General features: G+C 32.6%; 1 protein-coding gene across 1 annotated transcript; it reads right to left on the reverse strand.

Moving 5' to 3' along the window:
- On the reverse strand, positions 438-22,404 carry LOC105162051 (probable RNA-dependent RNA polymerase 5). Its single transcript, XM_011079955.2, has 19 exons — positions 21,961-22,404; positions 19,471-19,738; positions 19,237-19,375; positions 18,720-18,794; positions 15,495-15,651; positions 13,216-13,429; positions 13,030-13,117; positions 12,767-12,910; positions 10,422-10,496; positions 10,256-10,327; positions 8,555-8,661; positions 5,895-6,043; positions 5,001-5,226; positions 4,201-4,426; positions 2,910-3,055; positions 1,958-2,120; positions 1,300-1,444; positions 1,023-1,183; positions 438-946 (listed from the first exon to the last, which is right to left on the reverse strand). Exons 1-19 carry the CDS (start codon positions 22,271-22,273, stop codon positions 704-706), a joined length of 3,111 nt encoding a protein of 1,036 aa, XP_011078257.1. The 5' UTR covers positions 22,274-22,404; the 3' UTR covers positions 438-703.

A 23,030-nucleotide genomic window follows, 5' to 3' on the forward strand; every position in this document is an offset into this window, starting at 1 on the left:
CTACGTCAGCAGCAGACAGCAGTATGGCAAGCTACCACAAAGATTAGTTTCCTCGAAAGCTTCAGTAAAGTTTCACTGCGAACACCTTAGCAGTGTCAACCAATGTTATGTGTTGGTTTATAAATTTTATTCTTTTGTATAATATATCTAACGTAAATAATTATTTATTATATGTACCAAAGAACAAAGTACCATAATTACTAATAATAACAAATATATATATATATTTCAAATTGAACTTTTAAGGCTATTTTCATCTCTAACACCTATTTTGCTTTGTTGGAGTTGATTAGATTCGGATAAATTAACTTGTGATTAAAATTAGAATTAGTAGGAAGTAAGGCGAATACCACCACCACCTTGGCTTGGATAGGAATCATGCCACAATCGGATGCTATGACGGGCTGCATCTTATCACGCGCTCCATCAAAATGAAATAACCAAAATATTGTACTTGATTGATAGGGACATCGGACAGACCAATACTCCCAAGTAAAGGATGCCAAAATACATGTTTCTAAACATGTAAAGCTCGAATCAGTTCATAGTTAATGTAACTATAAATACTCAAGTCACCCGAAGTGATAGCTAGGCAACAGAGAATGACATATGATACACAGAGAACACATAGGCATGCATACAGACTGTACAACAAAGATGAGGATAAGGCTGCATTTCAGTACAAGCACAGCCATGCTTGCCACTATTTCAACAGCTCGCGAAGAACAGACGGTAAAATTGCAATCGGCTCCTCCTTTGGACCAGCTAATTTCCAGGCACACAGATCACACAGTGCAGACCCTGCTACTTTCCATGCAAAACTGCATCTCGTCACACCATGACGCATTGCATAGTCGTACACCACATGATATATAGCGACAGATTCCTCATAGATCTCTTCAGTATTCTTTGCACTTTCTTCCATACAAGGAGCTTCATACAACAACTGCATTTTCACAGGTCGTTAACATGACAGCTCCATTTTTTCATGAAAACTACACTCAAGGAGCAAAGTTTAATACCTGCTTGTACTTGTGGATAACATCACGTGCAGCCAGATCCTTAGATTCGTCGCTGGATTTCATGGCACTTGTCATTTCTTCTCGGTAATCTTTATACCTAGCCTTCCACTTGAGGTATAGCTCAGGGATCGGATCGTCAAGGAACGGCAATTTCCAGATTTCTGGAGAAGGTGCAGAGTAGTCAAGTTAGCACTGTCATCAGCTAGAATTATTGACTTGAAGTTGCACCAGTATTGATGAATGACTTGCATAAATTGTTGATTGCAATTCAAGTTACCTTTTCCGGGCACAGCATCGTTTTTAAACGCCTGTACTTTATCATATATTCGGCCCAATATAGAGGATGAGTTGTAGCTAAACTCAGCCCCCCTTTCCATGTGATGCGGATACATCTCCGCTCGCAACTCGTTAGGAACTTTAACCTGAATTGTGAGTACCAGAACATGTAAGTAGTATGCTGGTAATATCTTCCATATTACCAGCATATGAATGTGATTATTTTATTTATAATAGCAATTCTAGCCATAAAACATGACAATCGGGCAAGTAACTAAACTGGTCGTGTATAATATTCGACTGCAAAATGAATATATGTTCATCAAAATTCTATCATATTCAAAGGATTGATGATGAAATGAATTTTTAAACAAAATATAAGTTAAAACTACTTACAATCAATAATAATTTTCTAATGATACATGGTTGTAGAATGTATATAATAAGGTAACTGCGTATGTGGATTTTAGTAAGAAGGAACAAATTTTCTTTAAACCTTCTAACTTTTGTTTAAGTCAAGACACATTTTGCCAGCCCAAATTAGTTAATACATGCCCTTACTTAATTTTAATAGTATAGTATAGATGGTGAACGGCAGAAATGGGTCATTTTAAAAGATCAGAGCTCACATAAAAATATTGAAAACAAGCAAAAGTAACCTTTTTCCCACTTTTTGGGGCATCTAGTGCGTCATAGTAGATGTCAATCAACTGAATGATCTTTTTCTTCAAAGAAAGCTTCTCAGAGGCACAATCATCACCTAACGTCAAGAGCCGATCCATAAATGTGAGCCAGCTATCTGCTGCTGTCGCCATGCTGAAGCTGCCAGAGTGATAAAATGCGAGCAAAAACAACTTAAGGAAAACAAAAAGAGGAAAGAAAAGAGAGCCAGAATTAGGCACATCATGTACCATTGAACTTTGACTAGTCTGCATGAAAACTGATAAATCCAACCAAATCATGGAATCATTGCAGAAAAAGCTCTAAACAAACCTATTGAATCTATGTTTTGATACAGATCAAAGGTTGCAGAAGTTTTCATAGCTATTTCTGGAAAAGCAACAACTTGCATTTGACAGTGTAATAGACATGAATATAATAAAAAAGGCACTTGCTGAAGACTCCAAAGGAGACAGTCTCATTACATGTTTGCAAGGACAAATCCCCATGTTTTACTCCTCTTGAGCGGTCACTAGTCCTAACAGTATTGTTCCCTAGAAGAAAAGTTGCCTCTTTTGTAATAAAATTCATAAATAAATGGGAAAGTAACATCACGAGAAGTTCGAGAATAACGTAGCAAATAAAATACACAAGGTATTTAATACAGATGAAAAGAATTAAGGTGAATTTTACTTTTATCTGAAGGATGATTTTGTTAAAGTTAAACACACGAAATAGTCGTTTGTTGCCATTTAGATTCAGAAAGCAGATTATATTGTAGAATGCTTCAGCAAATGATATATGCTCCGATCAGAATTTAGACCAGTTTATGGATCATTTTATTAGAAGCACAAGTTGTCCAAGAGTGCACACGGAGTACCTATCATATAGAATTTATTTACCAAACATACATCATCCAAGATACTTTAGTTCATAACCAAAAGTGAATACCTTGGTTCCCGAGCTTCTTGGAATAATTGAAAAAGTTCATGTTCCAACTCCATATCTGAAAACTCACGTGGATTTCTTATCTTCGAATCAGCAGGTGTTGAGTAGAAGCGTTTCCATGGTTCACTTGCTTTAAAATATTTTAATAGCTGAAATGTATGAGAAGCATTCGACCTTTAAACAAAAGATGTATATATATACATATATATATATATATATATAAGGAAGCATTAGAATGCAATTCCTGAGCAATCATCTCTTTGTTGAATCGAGTTCAGCAATTTCTTCCCGTAATCATTTCTTACATGTTCAAAAATTCACACGGGATATGAATGACCACTGAAATTGTAAATCAAACAAGAAATGAAGCTGTTTTACCAGGTACTGTACACAGCTCTATACCAAATGGACAAACAACATGATTTCTTGCATTCTTCCTCTTCAATTTTTTCATCCTATTGGTCTTAGTCCATGGTGTGGCGTGTACTTGTCCATCTTGATTAGACGACTTGGCTTAGGTATTGTCCACTTTATTTGGATAATCAAGGAAAAGAAGCCTTGCTAGGAAAAAGAGAACTTTGAGATTTATCTCCATGTGATGTGGGATGATAGTACACATTGAATGACATAAACCCCTAGACGAGCGACTTGGAAAGCACAATAAGATAGAGAGATTTGATGAAAACGTAACAAGTAGCAATTATCTGCAAGCTAAATAAATTTTCTCAATCATCTTGACTACTCTAACTGAAGATGTTTATTAGGAACTAGAAATGAACCAAATGTGACAAAGATTCTATGTTTTTTTCAGAAGTATAGTTCTCCATTAAATCATAAAAACAAAGAACAAAAGAAAAAAGTAAACCAAGGGATGCCACATAGAAATCACGTAGAGAAACTCAGTGTGCCAGGGAACTTAAACATTAGATCAAAATAGATGCGATGGTTCTGTCACTACTGAAGATACACTTCAAGTCTCTCAATATTTAGAAAACATATAGATAGACCCCACATCAGCCAACTCGTACACAATCAAGTTTTTCCCCCACTTTTTTTCTTTTTATAAATAAAAGAAGATCAGAATAAATTTGCATTTGGATTTACTCCCATCTGAAGCTCTTTGGAAACAAGGGACAGTTAGGATTTTACCCTGAATTTCTCCAGTAGATGAAATTTAAGGTGTGAGAAAATACGGCCCAAAAGCAACATAATGGAGCACAAAACACTTACACAACTACATAAGTATATAAACAAACAGTTTCCACAGTTAATCTCTGATCCGAGAGATGCTAACCTCAGGGTTTCTTGAAACCCAATACATGTCTCCATCAAAATCACCAGTTGCCATTTCGTAAGCTGCAGACCTTTTCCCTTTGGTTGAAAAGAAAATGCCATATTTGGCATTGCCAACCACCTCTTCCAACTCCTCCTTGTATACAGCCTCCATAACATGAACATCCCCAAAATGCATGCCAGGATTCCGATACACTAATACCTTCCCTGAAATTTGACCATTGTCACTGCATATTCAGCAAGATATCGTCAGCAAGACACATGTTTCTTATTTCGAAGAGAACTCATTAAATATTTTGATGGCAGTTGAGGATTGGAAAAAATGAAATCATAAACAAGGAAGTTTAATATGTTGATATTTTGAAGTGTTTGCAGTGGAAATACAAATACACAATAGTTCATGTACATTGCAAAGGATTTGATATACAGGTGACAGACAGAAGTACTCTACATTCTCAAAGATCTTTTATGAAAAGAAAATAAAAAATCCCAGGGAAGAAGTGAAATTGCTCAAGCCTGCCAGTTTTGCCTATATTTGGGCCATCTAAATTACACTTTTAGCTCCATAAGATAGGAGGTTAAACACTATTAGTCCTCTGCTTTATGAGATTTTCAAAATTGTTCCAAAATCAGAAAAACTCGACATGAATGTGGAAGAAGTAATTTGATGCATGACTAAATCATAACACCATAACTTTGTTACAAAAAATTTTAACATGTAACGCCATGCACTATGATAAGTAGACCATCCTTGGATAGAAGCTGAGATGCCAAAGTAACAAGAGAAGGACTTTCACATACAGGATAACACAGACTTCATGGTTCTTTAATACACCAGTAGGGTCTGCTGTCCCCATCAGGTAAAAGCTTTCACTGACTGGTATCTTCCCTTGTTTAAGTTTGATTTTCTCGCCACTTTCCAGACTTGACAGACAATGCTGGAGATATGGTTCACTAAGTGGTATTCCAGAAGAAATCATTCTTCGTGCCACAACTCCAACTTCTAGTCCATCATAATTGGAAGCAACTGCAAGAAGAATATGTTTCCAAGAAAAGATAAAATCAAACTTATGCTGAGATAAAAATCAAGTGGGAGTAGGCCGATATTCCTGGCCGGAAAGTTTCTAGGAACCAGTTAAGGAAACATTAACTTTTTCTGAAAATTCAATGCCCCGAGAGGAGGGAGACTGATATTACCATAAGAACTTGTACTAGGAAAAAGAAAGGAACCTCTTGGAGTACACATGTACTGGAAACCAGAAATCAGTAGAAAATAAAATAAAAAGGATAAATTGCATTTTTTCATCCGAACTATGTGTGTTTTTATACTTAGACATCTAAACTTTTTTTACGTCAATTTACCATCTTTAGTTTGAGAAATTTTTGCTAAATAAGGCTATAATCCAACGGATTTTTCTGTCGGAAAAACATCACATGCACTGCACATGACATATTTAAGGGCAATGTATGGGTAAAATATCACATGTACTGCACATGTGATGCTTCTCCAACAAAAACATCATCCGGAAAACGGTTACATATTTTAAAGTGTAAATTTAGCAAATTTGATATAGTAACTTGACACACAAAAAAGCTTAGATAGCAAAGTGTAAATACGGGCATAGTTCAGATGGTAAAATGCAATTTTTTTTAAAAAAAAAGCCACATACTATGAAGAGTTGCTCTTAGAAATACCTCTTAGTGCTGCACGTGTATCAGAGTACACATTTCGAGTCTCTTCCAAAGCATTTGTAAGCAAGTTGCAAAAGAATTCTTGAGGAACACCCCCATAGCTCAAAAGAGCAATTAAGTATTTTGAAAGAGCATTTCTGCCTGGCCTACGACTGAAAGATGAAACCATATTGCACTAATTGATATGTGATTCTTGTCATATCATAAAATGGAACTCTTGCCTTCCAGTTTTCATATTTTGGCATGGCAAGTATTACTACGAGATAGACTTTATTGGCGGTGTTAACTGAATCATATCCTTACAAAGCAGTAATGGAAGGAATAAGAAGAAGAGCTTCCTGGTTAATCATTAAAGTAAATCTGAGATGGTTATTGGCTAGTAGACTTGCAAAACAAACTCAGATCAGCAAAGTGAACAGCATGATTGGATGCATATCTTCGAGAGATGATAAAAATAGAGAGAAAAAAAAAAAGTCAGTATGTGTTCCAAGACCTTGCCCAGATATGCTAATTTAGTGCATTTCACCTCTAGAGGTTTGTCGTATATTCAAGTAAAGACTACCTTCTCTATCCATACAGTCAAATGCGAAAGGTTGAGACTCCAAAGCATTACCAAAAATGCCGCTATGTAACTCTTGAAACTCTTCACTTAGGCAACTTAAACACTCACAAAGCAAACTACTGTTGCTCAATCCAGCATAGAAGCAAAATAAAGGGTTGTGGCTCACACAACCAATGAGATGATGTGCTCAAATATTTATTTGGAGAATTCAAATTCTCACATGATGAGCTGTTACAGTGATTATTGATAATCAGATAGTTATTCATATTGCAAGCAATCTAATTTTTCATGAAAGGACTAAACATAGTGAAATTGATTCTCATTTCATCCATGAAGTCGTTGAGCGGAAAATTTGTACTCCATTTACCTATAATATCGGTTTTAAATATTCATTAACTTTAGGCCTTTTAAATACTTTATTCAAATATTATTTTTATTCGTCATATTATAATATCTTAAAAGCTTATCAAATCATTTTTCTTTTTTTTTTCCCAAGGGGACAGGGTTGGGGGGGCGATACACTATTCACCCCTAAACTATAGCCCATGTAACGACTACCCCACTGAACTCATCACCTATACACTGACCACACCACCTCTCGAGATTCCATCAAAGAATTGCTCACATGAACACCTTTAAGGTCTCAAATATGTCTTCTAGCCAATCACTCTTAAAAATTTGCATGTACGAGGAACCAAAAGAATTCACACAACATGGACAGTTTCAAATCGTCCAGGAACATAACTTTTTTGTTGTCAAAATATGAATTCGTTAATTTACTTTTCGTGTACACGAGTGCACTTGAAACTTTTTTTTATGTACTCTTTATCTTTAGTTTCTGTAGAAACAAAGGAGATCCAAATTCTTTCAAACAGCATAAACATGCCAAATCATTTGAAATTGGACAATAATAACGGAGATTCTTGATAGAAAGAATGAAAAGATAAACAGTTTGAAGGCTATCAATCAGTGCCAACAGTGACCAAGAATGTAAATGAATTTCATAAATTGGAAAGGACAAAGTAGGTCAAATAACATGTTTCAGATTAGCAACGCCATCATTTGGTTTACATCATTTTCATTACAAAATGTCACGATTTTAGTTGGAGAAAAACATATTGCAAATTAATGTAAACAATAGCAATAGCAGAGTAACCTTCTAGATTACAATTTTAAGGGAATAAAATGATGTAAAATAATGTTAAAACTGCCAATAATCAGCTAAAAAATTACCACAAAAATAAACAGGGAAACGGTATATTTGGAATTCAAAATTAGATGACTTGTGCTGGTGGTTACAAAAATTGTTATCATGCAAAAATCACCAACAGCAATATGTCTCCCACTTTGAATTATTTTCTTAAAGAAAATGTTTTACCATTTGTTTTACGTATGCTAAATCATAAACTATAGTAGGATTTAATTAATAAGTCTATCAATTTACATTTTTATCCTTAACAACAATGATATTATAAGAATAATTTAGTTAAGTCAAAAAAGAAAAAACTTTTACATGGATTCATACTTTTATATAGTATTAGATTAGATATCAGGTTAGATTAGACAATATATTTTGATAGTCATACTTTTGTAATAAATTAATAGTAATAAAGGACATTATTTGGAGTATGAGATTTTTGTTAGAGAAAACAGAAGCTAAAATCAAAACATAATAATAACTTAAGTCATGTTCGAAAAGGATGTAATATATTTTTATTATTTTTATTGTAAGTAATACTTTTTACAAACACACATACTCTTTGTGAATAATGATCCTGTTATATTTAGGGCGCAAGTGGGGAATCCATTGAATTTGTTTTATTATTAAACCCTAATTCATTTTGCCACATCTCAATCACACATTTCGAATGAGTATGATAACAATATAATTTATATTGCAAATTTACCTTTTCATCTCGGATTTTGCATTACACAAAGACAAGATACTTTTCGATAAAAAACCAGAAAACAACAAACGCATTGGCATATGAATGTCAATGATAAAAAAGACAGCATTGCGATATTATCTTGCAGCATCTATAATAATAGCAACCAAGAAATGCATTCTAAATGGACCAAAATGATTTATCATGGAACATACCTAGTGGCGACAATCTCCAGTGATTTAAAAGTTTCTCCCAATGGCAACTTCTGGTCCCTCTCAACCTTAATCATGGAAGGTCTAATCTGGATTGTTCCTGGCTCAAGCTACAACAGTTTGCAATTAAGAAAGTAATGAAACACAAGAGCAAGAAACAAAAACTGAAGTTCTCACCACTAAGAACTTCAGCCTTTTAACTGAAACTACTGGATGATCATCCTAGGACAAATACTACTTATATGACTTTCACATGAATAAAGAATGACGGAGAAACAAAAATAAAGTATACATGAACAAGTTGGTAGTTGAACACTTGAAAGTAATTTTTCTTTTGTAATTAAAACTTTTTGGTCAAGCTAATAAAAATTTATCAAGAAACTGATGCATATATGTCTATATATATTTGTTAGTGAAAATGTTATTTACCTAGGACTACCACAAAATAATTGTCAGATATTATGATAAAGAAACAGTTAAAACGTAGATATGACTGCATTCCTTGACATAAAAGTTTATATTACATGTTGGCAACAATAAACAAAAGAAGAAAAAAAGAGTAATTTACTTCTTCAACCAAGGGCGTATAATATATAAAAGGGATAGTTACAATGCTCTCCTCTGAGGTTTGGTGTAATTTTACATAGGCCCCCTGTGGTTTGAGAAAAGTACCCCTGATATTTGTTTTCGTCCAACAAATAAATCCAAATGTCAGTAAAATTCACAAAATTTGCTTATATTAACAAAAAAGTTGAGCAAAATCAACAAATTTCGTAAATTTTAACTAATAGATGTATGTTTTGAACGAAAACAAACATTTTGATCACGAGCTCTAATTTCCTAAATCACAGAGGGTTTACGTGTAAATATACCAAATCTTAGGACAGGGAGGTCTAACTTCCCTATATAAAGAAAAAAAAAAGTAGGACATAGAGCAGAGAATTTGTTAGATGCGAGAATTGCCTCCAAACCTATCGGCCGAAACTTTACCTTGGGCTATGGCAACTTTCCAAATGGCAAGATGTTTGGTGGTTGCATATGAATTTTCTACCCAAAACTTATTAGACATCCACTATTTATAATGTTATTCCAAGGATGGACTATCAAAATGTGTCGACAACGTAAAATCTTCAGCATTTACCCAAATAATCATTATCTTCAAGGTAGTTTCACTTAACTAAGAAGAGCCAACAATAAAGATTATGTAATGGCTAAAAGAGTGTATTGATACATCATTATCCACCTTAGGGGAAGCATAGATATTTCCCTTGTTAAGGGCATTACTAATGCACAATGAAGCCAAGATTTTAAAGTTGGAATAAGATTACATTGATTTTCACTAGGGCAGATTTGAGATATCCACACATTGATGGGGACCGATGGGTGCTCCAGTAGCCAATTAAATAAATGTGCTTCTACTACCCATTTTGATTTATTTGCATGGAGATTAGCTCAGTTCGAAGTACATTTACAAGAGTCCTGACTGAGGGCATGAGTAATGCACACAAACCAGTAATGTCGAAAAATGGCACATAAACTCAACCAATATTGAGCAAGGTCCTGATACAAGGAGAATCTTCTGGGCAATAAACTCGAGAATAATTCAATTTTGGATCTCTATGCCAGATGTATTATTCTTGTGAACCAATACATTAGATTCATAAACTTGGCATACAAAATACACGCAATAAATCTTGGCCATACCTTTCGATTAATGAGAAGAGTTCCCTTGACAGCACAACCATCATAGAACAAACGGCACTGGATTAGCAAAGGCTGAAAGAGTGGAACAAAGAAGAAGATTCTTGGGTAAGAATTTAAGAATCGTGAAGTTAAGAATTTGTACTGTCAAGCAGAGAAAAGAAATTACCGGCTCCTTATTCCTAGCTTCTGCTCCTCTTTTTTGACAGGCTGTGTCTTCAATGTTGACAATCTCTTCGTATTTCTAAAGATAGAAAAGCAAATGAGTTAACAATAGACAAACCCTTAGATAGTGGAATCTTTTGATAATTTTCACGAAAAACAGCAAAAATTGCACTCTTATATGAGCCAAACTCTTCAAGATATAATCTAAAAGGTCAAAGAAGATGGCAGCATTTATTTGTAAACCGATAACATGAGTAAGGCAAACAAGCTTATATGTAATCCATGCAAAGTTGTATTACATTCTTATGGTCTTAGCTTTCGAGATAAAGTTGGAAAAAAAATTGGTACTATTTGCAAAGAAATAAAAATGCCTCAGTGTTGAACAAGTTTCTCTATCATTCGAAATAGAAACAACCTTTATGTGTCCTTAATGTACTATAGATTACCCACAATACATATGATCTAAGGCCATTAAACATACTACATATTATGAGTAGCTTTTGAAGAGAAATAACCTACCAGCACTCTAAGAACCTATGTACTCTTTCAGATTCAGTACAAAATCTCCAAATAATTTGAAGAGGTGAAACAGACACATAAACCTTTAAGATGGGCGTCGATGGAAGTTTCTAGAAGCGGCCAGGAATCCAAGAGCTATTCTACTTCTGGTTGTAGGAGGGAGTGCCAGTGATTATGATGCTTGTCAGTGTAGGTGATCAAAGCAAATATATGAAATTAAGAGACATGAAGACCTTTTCCCAGAACTTCCTATAACATGTTCAAAGATTAACAAGCAACATTCTTATAGCATACCATTCGACTTGAGGGGTGAAACATCAAAACATCCTGTACTTTATTAAACGTCTAAATAATGTATCATAATAATGAAAACTGAAGACTTTATCAAGCACCTCTTCACTAATCTAATTATTTGTTTGAGCATCTCAAACCAAGTACGTAATTAGAGTGGGGTTAGAAGTAATACTTTGCCTAATTTTTTCCGATAACTCCTTTCAACAAGTGAGAAATTGAAATTGCAAATGTACAACTTTTTCAACTTGAATAAAGAAAAGAGAATTGGGACACCCTGGGAGCAAAGTGGCTTGGCCTGAATTTCAACCATCATAGTAACTTGTTTGACGCCTGCAAGTCATTTGAGTCTAAGGATGGCCATCTATCATTCTCAGCCTTATCATGATCTGTAGCACACTTGACACAGAACTTAAGAGTGAATGCATCAAAGTGTGCACCGCCACGGCACTATAAGATACACACTTTGTGGTTATCAATGTACAAGAGCCAAGCTGCACCAGGTGTCTCGATGAGGCAACTTACCTCCATGCCCAAGGTCAATGTTGAAACCATCAATGCATGTCTAGTGGCAAGTAGACTCTTATGCTTTCATCTATCGAGGATCATTTGCATGCATATGAAGCATTCCGCTGCCTGGCCAGTCACAATAATCACTTCCGGCTCATCAGCCATCATGGTGCCCTTTGTTCTATCCACATGGTGCATTCTTCTTGCACCAAAATATTCTTAGAGGTTCTGGTCAGTGAAGAAATGGATGAAACTATACCATGTCACAAACTCCACATCTGTGCTTCTTACGTGCTTTCTGCCCACAGGATTTTCTGTAGGATCTACATGCTCGGATGCTCAGATTTTTTGTCTCAACCTTAAAATCTTGAGCAAATACCAAAGAGAAGAGTCGCCTTTTGCTTAATGTGCACAAACGCCAAGATCTTAGAATTTACAGAGAAGTGACTGTTTTATATATTTTTTATCTTTTATCTATTCATTGACAAATGTTGCCCACACTTTGTATATGTGATTAGTACCTAATATACTCTTTATGATGTATTGTTAGAGAAGGCTCTTTATAGAGAGGTCCAATGTAATTGTCACAACCGAGTCTGAGAATCATGATAAGTTACTCTGTGTTCACCATTACATTATACATTACAAGTAAATAATAATTACCATGAATTTGTCCATCTTTAGCTCATTCAACATGATTCTCCTTTAGACATTCATCATCACTATCAACTAATATGATACTAGTATAATTTCATGTTCATATAATTCTTTGGGGTTTTGCAAATAGGGAGTAAGGAAACTCCATCAAATTCAGGTGAAAAGCGAAAAAACTAGCTCATATTAGCTCGATGTAAGCAAGGTATCACCATGAGCACATCTGAGTGTAAATCAAGTTAGATAGGCAAAGACCATGAAAAATCGGAAGTGAAATGTAACAAGCACACAAAGTTCCACACATCGCAAGTAAAAGACAAATTGGAAGTAAACATAACTTACAAAGGCAAATTATAAGAAAACTAAATTCCAGACCTCGAAACTATTATCTGTGATATCATTTGCCAAAGAAAAACTTCTTGGACACTTCATTGCCAAGTCCACGGAGATATATCCTGTTCCATCCGTATGTAAAATAGGTTTCCCATCTTCATCATGTATAATTGAGTCATTCTCATCCTAAAGCACAAAACAAGACAAATAGAAATTAACCACTGTGCATCCCCTGAATATCAAAAGAAAAATCAACTAGCATGGGAGAGCTCAAGATAGGGATACTTAAATGAAGTATACTATACTCGGAACGGGATATCTTCAATTCTTTGAATTGTAACAGCTTTAAAGTCAATATCAAGCTTTCTTGTCTTTGAAAGAATCAAGGAAAACCTGAGTGACATCAAAATGATTAAAAGACTAAAATTTTTTTCACAAAATGACCTTCCACGGACATCAACATCAAAGAGGAAAGCTATGCTGATACCAACCTGGCCATGTATTTTTCTATGGTTGAGACAGTATGTATATGCATGAAGAGGCGCCTTGCTTCACTAATTGTTTTTCTTGACAAAATATAACCTTCCTCATAACCGTGAGGGCATACAGAGTCAACACGTACATAATAGCCTTTAACAGCACTGTAAGTGGACTTTTTCTCCACCATTTGGATCTTCTTCACCTTTTTGCGCTCATCTTTGAACACTGTTCAATAGCCAAAATCAAGACTAACTGTTGCAATTTTAAGAATAAATGAACAAGCTAAACGTGCAAAAGGCATTTAGAATTACTGCAATTCCTAGTCCTTGAAGCCTCTAGGATAAAGATACATATGACACAATAAAATCGTATATTACTTCAGCCATTTCTAGTCTACGAGTACATCAGCAGTTTAAAAAGGGGTCTAAGTTTTTATCAATATGACCAGATTGCTTATATCAATGGACTTGTTTATGAACATGCTTAGAAAAATAGTCAAACTCGCCAAGCATTCGAGCTTAGAGCATGGACGTGTTTAAAGTCCAAGAAAAAGATGCATGCTCTAAAATAAAACAAATAAATTTCTTCATAAATGATGAAACTGATGTGTACAAAAAGAGAATACAAAAGAAATGGACAAACAAAGAGTTGAAAACATATGTCTTGTCAATGAATTTGCATATTGCTTAGGAAAGTGGATCAATTTCAGAAGAAACCTCCTTAGGAAAATCAATTCACTGAAACATCATTCAGGTACCTTTCAAAAGAAAACACTTTTTAAGTGCATGTGTATAAATACCAAATGTTTGGCATATAGATTCTCAGCTCAAATTAATGTTTCTTATTAGGTACTGAGTGCTATGTGACCAAACATGGTTAGAGAACTTAGAGTCACAGTTCGACTCTAACAATATATCTCACAAATATAATTAATAATCAATAGAATGTTAACAAACACATTTTAAGATATATTTCATCTATAAAATATTTCCAGTACAGATGAGCATTAAATGGTTAAATGAAATAAAATAATGATTATTTGTTCCGATATAAAATGTTCAAGTGCATTCATATAAAATGCAAATCTTATTTATACAGAATATTGATGACAGTTGCATAGAAACTTACTTTAGAAAGATTTGAAAGGAGCTTTCTTCCATTCTTCATAAAAAATTAATGAATTATGTCCATTATTCACTATACTATTCATTACAAAACCAAATTTCTTTACAATTAAGAGAAAATGAGGCATGGTATTTTTCGATCATAAAAGTAGTGGCACTATGATCTAATCCTTCTACATAATATTCTAGAACATAAGAGATTCATCAAGATTAAATTGTGCAAAATCATATTTCTCTATATTAATTATTTGGTACAATTTAACCACCCTGAAAAAACCAAAAAACAAACAGAACCCCTAAAGAAGATGATGCAACATTTATCTTTCAAAGCAATTGATATTAGAATTTATCCCCTCCAATATAATGTGCACACCCATCAATACCCTTAACATAAATTCTATTTTATTCATTTTTTTGTTTTTTCTTCCTCTATCATTGTTTTGTACTTCTTCTTCATTCTTCATCAACTTTTTCCCTAAATAATGCTTAGGTGGAGGTGAGTTTTTGTGACTGCATCATTTTCTATTTGATTATGTATTTAGATCTACAAAAGATGTATAAATAATTCAATATCTTCACAAGATCATGTTGGTGAGGAGCATTAGCAATGAAGATCAATTTTTTACATAAACAAAGGTAAGTTTTAAAAATCTTACGCGTTTTGGTTTTGAAATTTATTTCATTCGCCTTTCGAATAGTATGCAAGTCGTGAATTATCAGACATCTCACTCTAAACTTCCAAAACCAATTACACTTTTGTTTTTAGGCAATTAGGATACAATAACACAAATTGTCGTACTACAAATTCTAACAAGATTAAAGATAGATAAGGCAAGCACATCGTCAGATTAAAGACACTCAAACATTAGGGTCACTTGGGATTTAAAGATTGGTAGCAAATTAACTCTACGAACTAAAAGCTTGCAAATAGGCAAAATCACATCCATAGACAATATCACAACCTAAATCACATAAAGTGGAGTGGGAGTGTGAGCCAAAAAAATAAAGTTTTAAAAACATACATTTAAAAATTATTTATCTTAATGAGAGCTTGGCACTGAGTGGATTGTTTATGTATTCCCCTAAGAAAGTTTTGCTCATTTAAGCTATAAGGAAATGAAAGTATAAAGAAATCCACACTAAAGGAAAATAAACAGAATAATCACCAAAAAATCGATAGCGCCTCAGACCAACAAGAATTCCTTCTTCAACAACACTACTGCCCATGGTATTTGAGTCATCCTCTAAAAACTTGACTATCAATATGCTATCATCCCCCAATGACCTCTGTAAGTGAGTTCTGAAACTATTCAAATAGGGACCCTGTATTATCCAAAAGATACATTATGGTAATAAGGATAACGAACAATATACAAAGTGAAATACAACAAAACCAAGAACGGCTGAAATAATTACTATTTCTATATTTTCTTGTGTTCTTTTCCTTTGACCTAACTAACCTTATAATATATTAGTTTTAAGTGCAGGAATGTAACATAGTGTACCTACTAACGCCTATTAATTAGTTTTTATATTAATACTTGCTATAATTACTTATCATATTTATATTTATTGTTCATATTAATTACTCTTCATATTTATTAATTCCTAGTATTACATTTTATATTATATTCGCAAGGTAATATACTCAAGGAAAAACCTTTATAGTAGAATATGAAATAATTTGAAAAAATCAAATAAATTAAAAAGACACACCAATATCGTTCTTCTCTATATTTGTTACATGCATATGTCTATCATTACTATTATAAATGCACAAACATGTCATTGAACTTTTAATATCCCAATAATAATATTATTTTAAATGGTTTTATGTAAGTCACTATTATCATTCTTTCTAAATTTTAATTTTTATTATATATTATGCTATTTGTATTACTTCTGTTAATTACTTTTTATATTTATTACTTCTTGCTAAATACTTTTTACATTATATTCGCCATACAATATACTTAAAAGTACTCTTTTAGAAGATAGAAGAATATGAAATAATTAAACATGTTAGAGAAACTGAAAGGCTGCACAGATTTTTTGATCTTTATCTTTATTATATTTCTATCTCCATCTTATTCCCACAATAAAGCATAAATATATCCTTGAATTTTCACTGACCCTACAATAATGTTATTCTAAATGGTTTTATGTAAGTCAATATTGTTATTGTTTTTAAATTTAACGTTGATTGTATTATGTTATTTGTATTATTTTAAATAATTTGTCTTGTGATAAGAATTTACAAGTTTATTAGATTATATAATTTTCTTATAAAATGACAAAATACCTAACACATTTTTTACATATATGCATATGTTCTAAACTGTATATACTGAATCAATATATATTATGAATATTATATATGTTATACATACATATAATTTGTAGTATCTACATCCATTCTATGTAAATAAAATATATAAATATATATATGTATATACATAGTCATAGAATAATGAGTGTGTTTAAAATACTTTATGTTTCTTAACTTCTTCACAAGGTAAAAAAGAAAATTAGATTATGCGATATGAGCATTAACTTCATATCAATTGATCTTGTTTTGGACTCTAAAATGGTTTTTAAAAAGGATATTATTTTTAAATTTAAGTAAGACTTGCTGAAAAACTTATTTTAAGAAAACTTACTTTAGTGAAAAACTTTAAGTTAGATGTATACTTACAAGGTGGAAAAACCAATATACTTTTATGTTCACTTTTTCATTTTGTTTTGTACCATGCACTACTTAAATGACTCACTGAATATAACCATGATAATATTAAACTTTCAATAGGATAAATACCAAAATAACAATTTAATTTGTTAACAAAAAAATAACATTAAAATTTTATTTTGTTGTGTTCTATGTTCTACTTAAATGACTGATTAAATATATACGTAATAACATCAAACTTTTAGAAGGATAAATTTCAAAATAATAATATAATTTGTTAACCAAAAAGTGAGATTAAAATCGAAATATGAAAATTAACAAAAGTTCCACAAATTTTAACAAGATCTTAACTTATATTCTAAGATGTTGAATAGTGTAATATTATAAACTTGAAAAAGTAATTTGACATTACATTGAAAAAATAACTCTGAATAGTGTAATATTATAAACTTGAAAAAATAATTTGACATTATTATATTGGAAAAATAACTCTATATGTTTTATGATGAGTATTTTAAACAATAATACATATTTTTGTAGAAGATTTGCCCCATCATAAAAAACTCAAATAAAGGCGTGCTTTCAATTTGATATTTTTTATTAGTGTATCTCATTTTACTTGATGAATAAAAAACTAAATATTATCTTTAAAAAACTCAAAAACACAATAACATGTTTACATGCATTATTCTTCTCAAATTGTCAATGATAAATTTAAAACTATAAATAATTTCCTTTAGGCAATTATAAATACATATTTATAGCTAAAAGACTATATAAAAATTATTAGTTAAAAAATTAACTACTAAAGGACAATTGACAAGTTAGGTCAAGTAACTATTTTGACAAAACTAGTTGAAATGTCACATGAATTTATATGTCGGGTTAATTATATTTTGCTATTCAAACTATAATCGTTTTTATATTATGCTATTTAAACCTTTTTCGTGTCAATTTACCATCTCAACTTTACAAAATTTTGCACTTTGTCATTCATAATTATTTTTTAACCAAGTTTTTTATCGAAAAAACATCACATGCAATGCACATATGAAATTTAAAGGTTATATGATGTGATATTTTTCGCTTATGTGCAGCATGTGATATATGACAAAGTGCAAATTTCACAAACTTTCAAAAGAAATTCGATGCCAAAGTATAAAAACCAGTACAGTTCGAATGGAAAAATGTAATTTACCCTTTATATGTCAATGGTACTTTATGTACCTATATATGTAATAAGATTTTGCATATAAATATATGAACTAAAGTTGTAAAACCAAAAGTACAACATTTGATATCGAATAAGTATATTTCAGTACATAAATTTTTAAATCATAATTATACTTCTAAAAAAGTTATATAATTAACTTATGTATCACAAGAATAAATATTCTAATAGAATATCTATGAAGTATGCATTAGAAGAATAAATAATCCTACAGAATATCTATAAAAAATGCATTAACCTAAGTAACTAGGTATTAGTGAGATTTTATTGTCATTCATATTTACAATAATTAAGATACTTTTTAAATTCTTGAATTATATTCAAGATTAATTTTTATGAACTTAATCTTTTCCACAAATTATTTGCAACATGCGTACATTTTAAAAGTTAATACAAGATATAGTCATGCAGAGTTGTTAATCACTTTGAGAAGAAGTAAGTGAACACATAAAATACACAAAAAGTGAGAATAACCTTGAAATAATAACTTCCATCTCGGCATACATGGCAGTAATAGTGATGGGTTTTTTGTGAATCCCAATCAAGATACTGCAAGAAGAAAGCACAAAAAGGTCATGTAAACTGGATACTCAACAAGAGCTTCTACAACACAGTGATCAAGGCTGCAAATATTGAGAGCTCACACATTGAATTGTAGTTCAGTTTTATATTCTTTCATTTCAAGAATAAAATCTAGCCCTTCAGTCAACATATGAGTAATGATGCTCCTTATTGAACAGTCAATATGAAATAGATCTCTTTCCTGAAGTACAAGTCTTTTGGAAACATTAACTGTAGACAACTTTCTATGGCACAATGTAACGAGTGCACAAGATTATCATCTTTGAACTATCTCCTAAAACTCAGAAACAAATTCAAAGGCTGAAGCATTCAAATGAGCGCATAAAGATTGTACCTTATATGGGCTCAACAAAAGAGTATGACTGTAACAAGTACAATAGAAAGAGCATTTATTAGATGTATAACTAACCTGGCTACGGTCCGATTCCTCACAGAATTTCTTCCCATATGAGTTCCAAATTTTGGCCTCAAAATCGTTCATAGGAAGATCCTTCATACTATATATTTCATTGGCACCGTCTAGGTTTACCACAGCTTCCAGTTTTTGCCTATGCGTTGAATTGCTTTTAATTGGATATCAGATCAATTTTTTTATTATCAGAAAAATACATGGAACAACAGTCGAACAATAAGTAAACTTAACCTCCCAATATAGCTTAGAACCAAAAATAATTTCCTGAACTGGAGCTGGCTCAGGATCATCAACTGCTGACTGATTGTGACAGAATCTGTCATCTCCCTAAGTTCATCAGGGAGTGGTGATTGACATCTAGCACCAGGACAACTCTTCTCTAGAGTTTCATTTTCAAAAGATAGATTGCACCTGATATTTTGAGGGCCTGTCTTATTCAAATTTGATGGGATAGAGTCCACTGAGAAACTTGATACAGGTGACCGCAACCTTTCATAGTCTGACCACAATACAAATGACTATATAAACAACGCAACAAGGAAGTTAGAAGAAAAACAACAGGTGCCAGAGGAGTAAATTCAGCAGTTTGTATCTCACAATAGCAAGAAAAACAAGAAATTTAAAACTGCAGCTAAAAGTATTTGACCAGTGACCAACAAACAAAAACTTGCACTGGTAGAGATGACCTCCATATGCCGTCCTTAGGTAAAGTACACCTTACTCTCTTTCCCATCCAAAATGTGCAAGAAATCATAAATCATCCCTTTCAGAATTTAATCAAATGTTAAAAGGCGTTGAGAAGAATAATGTTCAGTTTCAACATAAAGCTAGATCCACACAGCTTACCAATATCTTTTTTGTTAGTTTTGACTTCAAGCTGTAATTTGAAATTTATACTTCTCACATTTCGGACAACTGAATGTATAACGAACTCATGTAGAATAAGAACATCAGTATAGGTAACATCTCTTACAACCAAACCACAGTATTGTTCCGGTACTCACATGTTTATCAAGGACAATATCAGTTGCTAGTTGCTAGTATGTGTCAGGGTGGTGTACTTGCAAAGTGAATTTTAGAATTGACGTGGCTGAAACTGTCCAAAAATGGACATGCAACATTTTTTCCACTTTATGTGCAAGTAGAGGTACTTACATATTTTTATATAAAGCATGTATACACATGTGTATGACTAATGAGCACGAATTGGGAGGGCAAGAAGAGCAAGCAGAGTTATGTGGTGCTTTGCCGGGATAACAAGGAGATTGAGGTGTTGGGTTGCTAGTGTTGCGGTGGCAGCAGAAAGGGCAAAATAAATGTAAAAAAAGAGGAAAATAAAAGAATTGTGAAAGTAAAAGATAAAACAAAACTAATTTTTAAATGTTAGAAGAGAAAAAAAAATTACATGTCTTCAATATGTACATTAACATCCATTATAATATCACATATACTCCCTATATGGTTAGGGTAGAATAGTCATTTCAATATTTGAGTTTACTTTTATCTCTGTTCCTTAAAAGACCAAAAGGGTAATAATGACATTTCCACATCACCGTCTAAGAAACTACCCCATCCAAACAACCCACTCCTAGAAAAAATATCAAATCCTGTAGCTAATAAAATCAAAAAATTATGAAAAACTTTAAATGTTAATTTGTTAAACAATTTAAATTATCGAAAAGAATCCAATGTCAACTTTAGATATGCAAATCCAAAAAATAAATTGAAGAAGGGTAAATTTGGAATAAATTACTACAATAAAGTCCTTCAAAATTGAATTGAATTTATACACAAAAAATAAGAGCAGCTAAAAAATCCTTTAAGTTGCTTGGCGCGCTATTTAAAGCTTTTTTGGAAAAAATCAAGAGTTGATACTTCTTTAAGCTTGTAAAAACACTCGTATACATTATTTTGAAAATAATTTTTACAAGCTGGCACTAGCATGAAAATGTATTGACATCACTACATTTGCCAATTTACCAAGAAAATAGGGTTAATTGCAATTTACCGACAATCCAGCCCACTTCACATCTTGAAATCCAGCACTTTTTGTGATATTTTAAAATTTGTAGACTTATATTGGCAGCTCATGACAACAGCTAAATCAGATTATATAATGATTAGATTTAAATAATAAGAAAATTTATTTTTTAATGTCATCCATCCATTTTTCATCAAATTTTCGTCAATGTTTCTCTTTTTCCTTGGCCACTTATTAAGGAATTAAGATTTTACTGAAAGAAAAAGGAAAATGAATAGAGGTTAGATTAATTGGGGTTTAAGGCGGGCTTTAACGGCCTTGGTGGGTTCCAAGCGGACCTTGTCCAGCAAAGGAAATACTATATATTGCTGAATTGACAGAGAAACCCAGCAATATCCAGGCTAGTTTGGCAAAGTAAACAACCTTTACATCTAGTTTGGCAAAGTAAACATCACATTCACACCCAGAAATTTCAAAATACAGTGCAAATGCTAGAATCTTCCCCGAGGACAAAGTTAAAAGCTTACTTCATTTTTTTGCTATTTTGTCCAAGATCATAACAAAGTTTGATAGCTAACCAATAATTTTCAAGAGAATTTAGCAGTAATTTCTACAGTTCATAGTCACCACCTTGGCACCAACCCAAACGACAGTATCTGAAAGAAAACCAAATACAATATACAGAACAGAGAGCGGAAAAAAGAAATGCAAAGAAGAAGAAAGATAAGAAATTTACTTACACGGTGTGTGGGGAGATTTGTTGGGAGAAGTAGAGCACTGATGAGGAGAACCATAAGCACTGAGCACAGCGGCAGCCTGATTTGGGAAGTCTTTCTTGACCAAAAAGGCGACGTATCCGCCGAAGCTCCGAATGGTTTTAGAGGATAAAACGGTTGTGAGCACCTCCAGTGCCGCTTGCTCTCCGATCTCCGCCAGCATATTTCTGGCATACTTCTTCAGCGGTGGCTGGTTTTTTTCCAGGCAAATTCTTTGAATGATCATTTCCACCGGTTCTGGTAGACGAACTTCTTGATCAGGCGAGGAAGCGTCCATCTTCGTTTTCTTCTTGTTGATTTGAAACTTTTTCTTGTGGGAGTTTGAAAGCGTTAGTGAGAGAGATGGAGAGAGAGAGTGATGTGAAAAGGCGAAGCAGGTTTTAATTGGTGACAAAAATCAAGTGGGGTACATCGTACGGGATTTCCCGCTTTTCTGCTTGTGATGGAATGTTACGAAAATTGGCTTACAGCTTTTACTGTTGCCTACACTGCTTACTGCTATTTGGACAGAGATGATGAAAATTTATAAATTAATGTTGTTCGAACCATTTGTTATGAAATAAATTTTAATTTTTACTTAAACTAAGATTGGATTTTATTTTGTCGGCTTAGTGTGAACCTATACTTAAAAAATAGGATAACTGCGTCCATCTTTCTAAAATCTGATATAATTATACATACCTTCTCATTATTTGAAAAATTAAATGTACTTCCTGATTTTATATAGCCATCATACAACAAACCCATTTTATTTGCTTTCGTTAAATTTTTATTAATTTTTATTGTGAAATGATAAAATATATTTTTAAATTATTAATTATAGTTTTACATTTTTTTTTAATTTTTTAAAGATATTTTTATAACAAATTTTCCCTGTGAACCTTAATGTAAGTTATTCTTTATCAGATTGTGTGTAATTGTTGATATTTACTGTTGGATTAAATTGTAATACTCTCTGATTAATTTGAAATGAAAAATTACTGTAAGTGTACAAAATTCTGTTAAATATGCATAAGTAACAAAATGAATATTAC

Source organism: Sesamum indicum, linkage group LG5, assembly GCF_000512975.1.
Source record: "Sesamum indicum cultivar Zhongzhi No. 13 linkage group LG5, S_indicum_v1.0, whole genome shotgun sequence".
In the NCBI taxonomy this organism is placed as follows: Eukaryota; Viridiplantae; Streptophyta; class Magnoliopsida; order Lamiales; family Pedaliaceae; genus Sesamum; species Sesamum indicum.